Raw genomic sequence first — 12,297 nt, 5'->3', positions numbered from 1 at the left:
TTTGAAAATATTTATTTGTAATTCAATTTTTAAAATGCTGTTTGTCAAACAAAACACTTCTCCAGGTCAGATCAGGGATAAGAGTTGTCAGTTTTCTACCAAGGGTTATCAGTCTGTGACTTCTGGAATGGTTCCAACATAGAGTTAACTCTACAGATTGTGTACAAACTCCCATCCCTAGATGGCAATTGTGTGCCATGGCCACAGGTTTCTAGCAATTAGGAATAAATCATAAATATAGTACCACACACAAAAAAAACATTTTGAAAGTTTACTGACAGTATCAAAAAAGCAGGTAGTTCTTTTCATTTCAACATTTCTATTGCCAATCATACCTTGGTCTAACCCATATTTTAAATGTAGATCATGATTACAATATACTTTTTTCTTTCCATTTACTCTCTGCTTTCTTAGTTTGGGATGTAAGATCATAGGACTTCTGTGGAGATGACATGAGATAATATATGTAGTACACTGCAAACAATGCTAGGAAGTAGCAAGAACTCAAAAATTATTAGTGCCTACTGCTCCTGTGAAAATTAATTTGCTGTCAAAGCCTTCACAGGGCTTGCCTACAACTTGGGGAAAGTGAGTGTTAAATCTTACAACTTAGGTCTTATATAAAACTTCTCCTTACAGAATCACTTCTATAACTACCTTCTTTTGTTTTCTTTCTTTTTTTATAGTTCTTTATTTAAATACATAGATCACACAACATGTTATATTAAAAAATATAAGAGGTTCCCATATACCTCATTCCCCACACCCCCCACTCCTGCCACAACTACTCTCTTGAACAATTTGTTTCTTAAATTACTTTCCATCAATTTCAGTTCCTCTGAGACACCTGAGCATCTTTGGGTACCACAACAGAGAGAAATGAAGAAAAGTCTCAGTAGGGCATTTTGCAACAAAGGAGAGAGGTACTTTTTCATTTTTTTGTTTCTTTTGGAGATGCGCTCATTCCCTCTTCCTAAAAACTTAACCCAAGCTGGATGGGTGTGCCTTGAACACAGACACAAACTAATAATCTTTTGCCACTTTCGATGGCTTCAAGTATAATCTAACTCACTGTCGCAGTTTGAAAAAAAGATAAAAGCACAGTATCACTATTCAAAAAAATCCACAAATTCATTAAATTGGCAAGCAATGAGTTGGTTTTAAATGGACATTAAATCTTAAATGTTGCTATTGCTCTCTCCTGAGGTATTGGCTCACCCCTGCTACCAGTAAGCTAGAATCCATGCCTATTTCAATATTTGAATTTAAGATGTTCCTTTCACAGGCACTGTAAGAAAAACACCAAGCATAAGGAAATAACAATTAGATGGAAGGATATGGGAAATGATACATCAAGCCTTTCTGGGCTTCATAAAGGAGGGTCAAGGAGGTAATTTCCAGGTACTCCCTGGGGATACTGAATGGCTAATACAAGGCTTCCTCCTGCCAGGGCCCCTTCTTTTAGGTCCCTAATCTGCATGTCATCTCATTGCAGGGATGTGCTAACAGGCAGGCAGCATGAACAGGAGTAAGTGGAACAAAATAGTTCATACCGTTCACAGGAAAAGTATCTTTAAAAATACTTCACACAAACAGTCACGTCTAAGTACTGTTTCTTTACCGTCATTCCTGCTTTAAAAATAATCATTTAAACAAATCACTGTCCCAATCAAATCAAATTCATTTGTGGGATTCTTCAAAACTAGTAATGGGATTCTTTAAAAGTAGAGTCCAAGGCCCTTGTCTCCAGGATAAACTCAGTGTCCACTGGCAGGTGCAAGCTCCAGATGCTGCCTAGATAAATACTTCAACGAAAGGGGAATATTTATTTCAGCTCTAGAGAAAACAAAATGTCATCTCACATAACCAGTTCAATAGAAGCAAAGAGATATACCTGCAGGTTTTCAATTTCTTCTTTGTGTTCCCTCTTCAAATGTAAAATAGCAGCTTGGTATTCTGTAAGATCACAAAAGAAGCCAATTATAAAGAAGCACAAAATTTTGCACAAAATTCACGTGAGTTTCTACAGGATTCCAAAGGTCATCCTACATGTAAACTGAGTAAATAAATGACACAATTTGACATTAACCTGACAAGAGATGTTGTAAACTGGGGTAAGATAAGACAAGTCACTCAGAGCAGAAGGGAGCTTTCCTTCCTTTTAGCAAATCCTAAATAATGAGAAGCCCCCCAAATTAAGTAGATAGGATAGGGTTAAAAAAAAAAAAGATTTAAGTTCCAAGTAACACTGGTTCAGGTGTTTGTCTTCAAGGAGGAGATGGAAGTTAAAGTCCCCACAGAGAACAAATACAGGTGTGTTACTAGAACAGACACACAGGAAGTAAAGAAAACTTTGTATGGGAGATTAGAGAGCTCTATTTTTAACTCACTTTCTGAAAAAAAAATCTCCATTTGAATTCAAGGCCAGGCAAGCACCAGGACTTGATTTTAATCTTGAGGATCACCTCAGAAAGTTAAAACCATTTGTCATTTTGATAAGAGATTTTAGGATGAGTTGAGGCTGAAAGGAGGACAGAAATAAATTTCTGGTCCAATCTTAGACTAAGTCTAACAATGTTTATTCCAACAATAAGTCCCAAGTGTACACAGGAACACCAGCCAACCACTAAAACTACTATCCTCCCAGCCAAGCATGAAGCAGCCAAGACAACTTTATTTCTAACAGTACAGCTAAGCACTAGCGGGAGGGGGTGTGGGGAACAGGGGGTGTGCAAAACTGTATAAGCTGCAGTGAACCACAAAGCAAGATCTACCAGTACACTTTTTTTTGTGGGATAAGCCAATTTTTTTTTTAACCAGTATATTTGGAGTGGAAAGTATGAATAAGAAAGCTGTCAGTCAGACCTCATTTTAAAATGTGTGAAAAGACAAGCTATTTCACCAAGTAGATTTCAGAAACCACGCATGAAAGTTAGGTTCCAATTCAACAGCGAAAATGAGGGAAATCTTTGGTAAAGCTATAACAAAAAAGGAACGTTACTATTGCTATATGACCTGCCACACTGCTGCTCCGGTGGGGAATACGGGCCACTGAGCTGTAAATCCCTTGGCAAGTTCTGTGGTTTCCACACCCAAATAGTATCTTGAATCAAACCACTTCTCACCTTTGGCCACTACCATGGTTCAAGCCACCACCATCTTTGCCCTAGACCACCTCAGTATCCTTCTTTTGTGGCTGCTCACATTCACTCCATTATAATCTATTCAGAAGCCTGAGTGGTCTGCTAAAATCACAAACCTGATCATGTCTCATTCCTGACTTTCCACTGCGCTTAGTGTGCAATTGAAACTCCCTACCTCAGCCCATAAGGCCTTTCCTGACCTGGCTCCCAATACCTATGTTGTTACTGCATGCCACACTTTCCCTTTGTTCATTATACTCACGAATTGGCTTTCTTGCCATTCTTTGAACTTAAGTTCTTTTCCACAATGTCTTTGCTATTACTGGAGACAATAATAGTGGACTGCATTTATTAAGCCCTTACTATACAGCAGGTGTTATTCCAAGCACTTCATATGTATTAACTCATTTTGTCACCACAATAACCCTATGATGTAGGTATTTTGATTATCCTCATTAGAGAAGAAGAACTGATGTGTAGAGAGGTTAAGTAATTTATTTTAGGATGCAGAATAAGTTGAAGATCTAGAAAACATGCATCATGGGAGTGGGAGTAAGAGGAAGTGTAAAGAATGATATCCTTATTTGTACAAGGTTTGCATCTCCTTCAAGATTTCTCTGAGTAATATCTGTTACTATGAATATAGCAGGTTGGGCTACTTCTACTTAGCTAAAAATTAGATGAAGTATGTATTTGTAAAAAGCTTCTTAAAATAATTTAAAACAACTCATAAAAAATTACCCAGGAAAATCAAAGGGTAAGTGGGCTCCTAGAGGTAATTTTGCCATGACGGCATGTGCTGATGCTGGGGAGTGTGATTTGGTTTTAATGAAGTTGCCGAATGAGAGGGGCAAGAGGCAAAGCCTTTCTAAAAATTGTGAGCCTACAAAAAGACCTTTTACCCTAAATCTAGAACGCCAAGGGCTATTCCTTCAAAGTAAACCTGACCAAGAAATAAGCCTGTTTCACCCATCCTCCAGAGGGCATCAAAGACAGTTGAAGACTCTCATTTAAGGGATTTGAAAGGTTATCCATGAGGCAGAAGGAAAGAGATCCCAGATGGAAGGCCTAAATGTCAGGAAATGATTTTCAGAAAATCAAAGAAAGCAATAAATACTTAATTAATCTAAAAAAACAATTTTACTGGGTCACTGAATAGCAACACTTTTTGGCATTTAAAAATGGAAACTGAATTCAAATATGTGACAATACTAGCACCTATACTAGAGGAGAGAGTATAAAGTTAAAAAGTGTTCGGAAGTACTTATATTTTCTGGGTCAGGGGTAAAAATAGTGAATAACCTCATATTGTTACAGGTTAAGCATGCATGGTATGATTTCTAGAATAAACCACTAAAATAGAAAAAAAATAATGCACGGTATCAAATTTGTAGAGAAATAAAGTAATCAATTAAAATGGCATGATGTGAGAAAAATCAAGATACTCAAACAGGCAAGACAAATAAAAAGCACAAACTATGGTAGGTATTAGTTCAAATATATTCATAATTACAATAAAAGTAAATGTACCGACTCTGCCCCTGGCATGAGGAGAAGCGGAGCAGACTGAAAATCACAGTGCTGGTTGGGACTGGCTTCTTTGCATCCAAGATCGGATTGCAGCTCTAGCATAAACCCCAGCCCCACCTCTGGCAGGGAGGAAGCTGGGGGGACCTGCACCAGCCACTCCAGGAAAATACAGGCCATGCCGCCAAGGCCAGCAATCATCTTACTGTGGCAAGCCGCCTCAGGAGCTATTCTCTGGCTGAAGTTGGGGGCTCCATTTCCCAAAAACAGGGGAGAAAGATACTGTTGGCCACTGATTTCAGCTACTGATAGTCAATTTGTCTGGCTAAAGCAAAACCCTAAGAACAGCTAAAGTTTGAACCTGTCCAAGTCGAAAAAAGGCCTGTGGCTGCCATTTTGACTCTGGCCCCGGCATAAGGGGAAGCTGGGCTGACTGAACACCACAGTGATTGGACCAGTTTCTTTCACCCAGACCAGCCTGCAGCCCTACCCTAGACTTCAGCCCCACTTCTGGCAGGGAAGAAACTGGCGGTTCCAGCTTCAGCCTCTTGGGTAACTGCAGTACATTTGACTGGCACAGACTGAATAGTCAGAAATCTACAAGGGCAAATGCAATCATTCTGGACCAGCCTGGCATAGATTGCTGCTTATACCTGCAGCTCCATCCCTACCCCAGGCAGGGGAGAAAGGGACATGAAGCTTCATCAGTCTCTCTAGGCAACTACAGTCTAGGCCTGCATGACTTGGATTAATACACATGGCTGTGGCTCTGCCCCAACCTCTGGTAAAGGAAAAAGTTTGGAGAAGCCTCATTGGTCCCTGGGGCAATGCAGGCAGCTTGAGCTTTAACATATCATACAGCACCAACTACATCCTTGGCTCCTACTATACAACCAGCAAGGGAGAAAGGGCAAGAAAGACCTAACTAAAGAGAGAAACCACACAAAGAATAAATACTCTAGTAAGCCAGAGGCCAAGACATCAACAAAAAAACTATAATCCATACCAAGAAACAGGAAGATACAGCCCAGTTAAAGGAACAAGATAAGCCTCCAGATGACATAAAGGAGTTGAGACAACTAATAAAAGATGGTCATCATATCTCCTTAATAAAGTCAATGAGATGACTAAGGAGATTAAGGATATTTTAAAAAACACTGGAAGAGCATAAGAAGAATTTGAAAGCATACATAGGAAACTAGCAGATCTTATGGGCATGAAAAGTGCAATAAATGAAATAAAAAATGTACTGGAAACATATAATAGCAGATTTGAGGATGCAGAAGATAGGATTGGTGAGCTTGAAGAAATGGCCTCTGAAAGCAAACAAACAAAAGAATGGATAAAGAAAAAGAATGAAAAAAATTGTCATTTAGTTCTCAGGGAACTAAATGACAGCAAAAGACATGCAAACATACATGTCATGGGTGTCCCAGAAAGAGAAGAGAAGGGAAAAGGGGCCAAAGGAGTATTTGAAGAAATAATGGTAGAAAATTTCCCAACCCTATTAAAGGACATAGATATCTGTATCTAAGAAGCACAATGTTCTCCCATCTGAATAAATCCAAGTAGACCAACTCCGAGACACATACTAATCAGAATATCAAATGCCAAAGACAAAGAGAGAATTCTTACAGCAGCAAGAGAAAAGCAATGCATCACTATAAGGATACCCAATAAGACTAAGTGCCAATTTTTGATCAGAAACCAGAGGCAAGAAGACAGTGGTATATTTAAAATACTGCAAGAGAAAAACTTCCAGTCAAGAATCTTATATCTGGCAAGATTGTCTTTCAAAAATGAGGGTAGGTTTAAAATATTCACAGATAAACAGAAACTGAGAGAGTTTGTAACCAAGAGACTGGTCTTGTAGGAAATACTAAAGGGTGTGTTACAACCTGAAAAGAAGAGACAGGGGAGAGAGTCATGGAAGATAGTCTAGAAATGAAGATTTTTATCTAGAAATGAAGATTTTACCAAAAAAAAAAAATAAAAGTGTCAAAAGAGTGGTGAAAATAAAATGACAGCTAAAACCCAAATATTCAGGAATAAACTTAACAAAGTAAAGCACTTGTATTCAGAAAACTACAATTCATTGTTAGAAGAAATCAAAAAAGACCTAAATAATTGGAAGAACATTCCATGCTCACAGATCGGAGGACTAAATATCATTAAGATGTCAATTCTACTCAAATTGATATATAGATTCAATGCAATCCCAATAAAAATTCCACCACCATTTTTTAAATAAATGGATAACATGATTACCAAATTTATTTGGAAGGGTATGGGGTCCTGAATAGCCAGAAACATCTTAAAAAGGAAAAATGAAGTTGGAGGACTCTCATCTCTAGACTTTAAATCATATTACCTAGCTACAGTGGTAAAAAACAGCATGGTACTGGCATAAAGACAGACACATAGACCAATGGAACAGTACTGATGGTTCAGAAACAAATCTTCACATCTATGCTCAAGTGATTTTTTACTAGCCTATCAAACCCACACAGCTCAGGCAGAACAGTCCATGGTGCTGAGAGAATTGGATATCCATAGCCAAAAGAAGGAAAGAGGACCCTATCTCACATCTTATACAAAAATTAACTCAAAATGGATCAAAAACCTAAATACAAAAGAACCAACCACCTCTAGAAGAAATGTAGGAAAATATCTTCAAGGCCTGGTGGTAGGTAGTGGATTCTTAAAGGAGATAAGAGAAGAACTGAGATGAACAACTTATGTTTAATGTGTGTAGAAGTTTTAATTAACTTAATTTAAAAGCATGGAAATGTACAGAGTTGATGGTAACACATTATAGTAACAGCTGCTTTATAAATGGGAATGTGGCTGAAAATGGTAGTCTAGGGATGTGAATTCTAATTTACAGAAAGTTAGAGAATAATCTTAGGATTGAATAGCACAGTAAACCCAGAGGTGGATGAGAATTGTGATTGATGGTACAGATGTAAGTGTGTCCTTTGTGAGCTACAGCAGATGTACCTAACTATTGCAGGATGGTAGGAATGTGGGGAAGCATAGGAAAAATAAAACAGGAGTGACCTATGGATTCTGGTTAACGGTAATAAAGTAATATTCATGCATCTAAGCCAAAGATGTACTCTGTTGATAATGGGGGAGTATGGAAAAAGTGTGCCAAATATATGCTATGGACTTGGTAATAATCTGAAGATATATACTCATAATCTGTAAAAAATGTTCCACCATGGTGTGGCATATTGATAGAGGGGTGTTGTATTGGAATTCTGCATATGGGCATGATTGTTTTATAAGTTTACAACTTCTGCCATAAAAATATATTTAAAAAATAATAATAGGGTGGGTTGGGGGGAAAATACACCAAATGTAAGATAAGGACTATAATTATAATACTAGTAATATTTTGACAATATTCTTTCATAATTTGTAACAAATGTCTCACAACAATGCAAGGTGTTGGTGGTGGATGTACGGGACCCCCGTATGATGCTATGCATGTTTGCTTTGAGAGTTCACAACTTTTACTATACACTTATTGTTTATGTACATTCATGTATAAATGATATTAAAAAAATAATAGGGTGGTTTGGGGGAAAATACTTTGATTAGTAGTAATATTTTGAGGATGCTCTTCAATCATTAATTAGAAATGTTTCACAACAATGCAAGGTATTGGTGGTAGCATGAGGTATGAGAGCCCTTTATGATGTTATGTATGTTTGTTTAGTAAGTTCACAAATTTTACTATACACCTTTTGTCTACCTCTGTTTATATATGACTGATACACTTCAATACATTTTTAAAAATGAAAAAAAAAAGTAAATGTACTAAATATTGTAAGCAAAAAATACTGACAGACATGCATACATGTACAATGTTTATGAGATAAATTTAAATTTTGAGGATACAGAACAGTGGAAAAAAGGATAAAAGGCATGTACCATATAAACACCAATCCCAAGAAAGATCATACAGTCATACTAATAAAATTTAGACATTCAAATCAATATTATTGAGAGTTAAAGAATAAAATATCATAACGATAAAAAGTTCAATTTACCAAGAAAACCATTCTAAATACATATGCATGTAATAGCATAGCATTAAACACATATAAAGATAAAATGGATAGATCTAAGAGAAGAAATAGATATGTCTAATTTTATAGTACAATTTAACATCTCTTTCAGTGTCTGAATGACACACAACCAAAACAATTAAGATATAGAAGATTTGAATAAAACTATTAGTCAAGTTGACCGAATATATATATATATATGTAGTGACAGAGGAAAAAAACACTGTACCCAAAAATTGCAGAATATGAATTTTTTTCAAACATACATGGAACACTTACAGAAATTGGCTGTATGCAGGGGCCATAAAGCAAATCTCAACAAATTTCAAAGAAATAAAATAACAGAGTATTTTCTAAGGCCATAGTACAATGAACAGAAACAGAACTCAATAATTTAGCAATAGCTAGAATAATACTTATGTTTTGAAATATCACTTCTGAATAACTCTGGCTAAAAAAAATGGTACAATGGCAGCTAGAAAATATTCTGAACAGAATAATGAAAATATTATACACCAAAATTTTTGGATTCATCCAAAGGTGCGCTTAGAGGGAAATTTATAACTTTACTTGACTATATTTGAAAAGAAGAAAGTTCAAGTACTAATGCAGAAATGTAAAGCATTCATAAAGCAATCAATGTGATTTACTACTTCAAAAGAATAAAGGAGAAAAAGCATCCAATCATCTCAATAGATGCACAATAATCATTTGGTAAAATTCAACAGCTATTCATGTTTAAAATCCTAGCAAATAAAATCAGAAGGGGATCTACATCTGATTAGCGGTGTCTCAAAAAAACCCCACACAGGCAGGTTCCAGCTGCTTAGGGAGTAGGAGGAGTGGCAGGGGCCGACAGCCCAGCTTTGTGAATGTTCTTGAAGCACGCCCTCCCCTTTATCTGGTCACCCAGATGCCAGTAAAGAAGGTCAGCTCAGCTGAAGGAGGAGCTCAGGAATAGATCAATGAGGTTGTCAGCTAAAACTGCTCCTGCAGGTGGAAATGAAGAAGAAAAAAAAAGGAAGTAGGAAAGGATATATTTTCAAACAAACATGTAACCAAAGGGGAAAGGAGGACCAAATGGAAAACAGGTCAAAGTGGCTGGCCAAGAAACTAAAGACTTACCTGAAGAAAATAAAGAAATGAAATATGACAAAAGTCCAGTCTCTGTTGAAGCAGGAGAGAAAAAAGCCAAGTCTGATTAATGTAGTGTATCTGTCTTATCAGTGGTCCCATATCTATCCTAGTGTACAATCAAGACGAATATTTTTATCAACCATTTTGTAAATCCAAGTCTTTTAGTAAACATTTTTAAAAGGATTAGAATCTAATCTTATCCCATTTTTTAAATGTAAATTTTAAAATATGAAATCATTTGCTGGTTGTGTATTTTTTGGTACAAGAAGATAGTGGGATAATGAATTACAGGAGACTTTGACTGTCTTGGATATCAACTTAGCATTCCCTAGGTTGGGGACAGTTTTTATATCCTATAACACAACACATACTGATTGGCAATTTGGAGTCACACTCATGCATTGAATATGTCAAACATTACTTCTGGGAAGCGGACTTGGCTCAATGGATAGGGCACCCGCCTACCACATGGGAGGTCCACGGTTCAAACCCCAGGCCTCCTTGACCTGTGTGGAGCTGGCCAGTGCACAGTGCTGATGCGTGCAAGGAGTGCCCTGCCACGCAGGGCTGTCTCCTGCCTAGGGGAGCCCCCATGTGGAAGGAGTGCACCCGGTAAGGAGAGCTGCCCAGCGCAAAAGAAAGTACAGCCTGCCCAAGAATGGCACTGCACACACGGAGAGCTGACACAACAAGATGACGTAACAAAAAGGAACACAGATTCCCGGTGCCACTGATAAGGATAGAAGCAGTCACAGAAGAACACACAGCAAATGGACGCAGAGAGCAGACAACTGGGGCAGTGGGGGGGAAGGGGAGAGAAATAAATTTAAAAAATAAATCTAAAAAAATAAAAATAAAATTACTTCTATTTCTATGTTGTTTCTTAATAAAACTGCTTTTTAAAGAAAACCACTCCCTGATCATGGCTCTTTCTGTCAGAACTGAGTATATTCTGTAACATCTTTGGTGAGGTTATTCTTCATACAAGGAACCAGGAAAATCTGACAAATTCTCAAGGGAAAAGACAACAGATACCAACTCCAAATGACTAAGATATTCCAATTATCAGACAAGGACTTTAAAACAGCTATTATAATCATGTACCAAGAAGTAAGGTTGAACATTGCACAAAGAGAATCAAAGGGAAACTTTAAAACTGAAAAATACAATAACTGAAATTTTAAAAACACTGAGTGGGCTCAATGGGGAGAAAAAAGGAAAGAGTTAGTTGAAGATGAGGGATGAAAGGATCATCAACTCCTGAAAAAAAATTAGCAGAACTTCAGGAACCTATGGGAGTTCAGTTGTTTGAACTATAATAATATTCATGTCTTTGGAGTCTCAGAAAAAGAGGAGAAAATGTGATACATAAAAAATACTTCCAGGGAAGTGGACTTGGACCAATGGATAGGGCATCCGTCTACCACAGGGGAGGTCTGCGGTTCAAACCCGGGGCCTCCTTGACCCGTGTGGAGCTGGCCCATGCGCAGTGTTGATGAGCGCCAAGGAATGTCCTGCCATGCGGGGGTGTCCCCTGCGTAGGGGAGCCCCACACGCAAGGAGTGCGCCCCATAAGGAGAGCCGCCCAGCACGAAAGAAAGTGCACCGCACATACGGAGAGCTCACAAAGCAAGATGACGCAACAAAAAGAAACACAGATTCCCGGTGCCACTGATAAGGATAGAAGCTGTCACAGAAAAGCACACAGCAAATGGACACAGAGAGCACACAACTGGGAGGGCAGCCAGGAAGGGGAGAAAAATAAATTTAAAAAAAAGATTTCCCATATTTGGTGGAAGACCTAAACTTACAGATTCAAGAAGCTCAGCAAACCCATAACAAAATAAACTCAAAGAAATCCTTACCCATCATAATCAAACTTGAAAACAAAAGCAAAGCAAAAACCTTGAAAGCAGCCAAAAAAAGCAACACTTTAAAGATAGAGGAAAATGCCTATTCAAATTACTGTGAATATCTTATCAGACACTAGAGATTCCAAAAGGCAGCAGTTTTTAAAGTGCTGGGGGGATCTAAATTCTGTATTTGGCAAAAGAAAAAGAAAGAAAAGAAAAAAGAAAGAAAAGAAAGAAAAGAAAAAAAAGAAGAAAAGAAATAAAGAAAGATCCTTCAAGAATGAAGGTGAAATGAAGGCACTCATATGAAAATTCATTACCAGTAGAACTCTCTATAAAAGGCTAAAGGAAGTTCTTCAGTCAAAAGGGAAATGCAAGAAACTTGAAATGAAAAGCAACAAAAACATGAATATCTGTGTAAATCTAGTAAACTAATTTTTCCCTCTTAAGTTATTTAAAATATGCATGATAGCTGAAGGCAAAGATTATAACACCTAGTGGGATTTTCAATGTTTGTAACTATAATTTGTATTTAATCACAACAAAGTAGGGAGGGTAAAG

General features: G+C 37.4%; 1 protein-coding gene across 3 annotated transcripts in view; it reads right to left on the bottom strand.

Annotated features, from left to right (window-relative positions):
* Positions 1-12,297, bottom strand: part of FMN1 (formin 1) — a 451,599-nt gene that overhangs the window by 248,804 nt on the left and 190,498 nt on the right. For all 3 annotated transcript variants that reach the window (XM_058293858.2, XM_058293860.2, XM_004455353.4), the window contains one exon: positions 1,895-1,956. In XM_058293858.2, coding sequence (XP_058149841.1) covers positions 1,895-1,956 — 62 coding nt within the window. The remainder of the gene's footprint in view (positions 1-1,894; positions 1,957-12,297) is intronic.

This window comes from Dasypus novemcinctus, chromosome 3, assembly GCF_030445035.2.
Source record: "Dasypus novemcinctus isolate mDasNov1 chromosome 3, mDasNov1.1.hap2, whole genome shotgun sequence".
Taxonomy (NCBI): domain Eukaryota; kingdom Metazoa; phylum Chordata; class Mammalia; order Cingulata; family Dasypodidae; genus Dasypus; species Dasypus novemcinctus.
The sequence above is the reverse complement of the archived record's forward strand: the minus strand, read 5'-3'. Positions and strand labels throughout refer to the sequence as shown.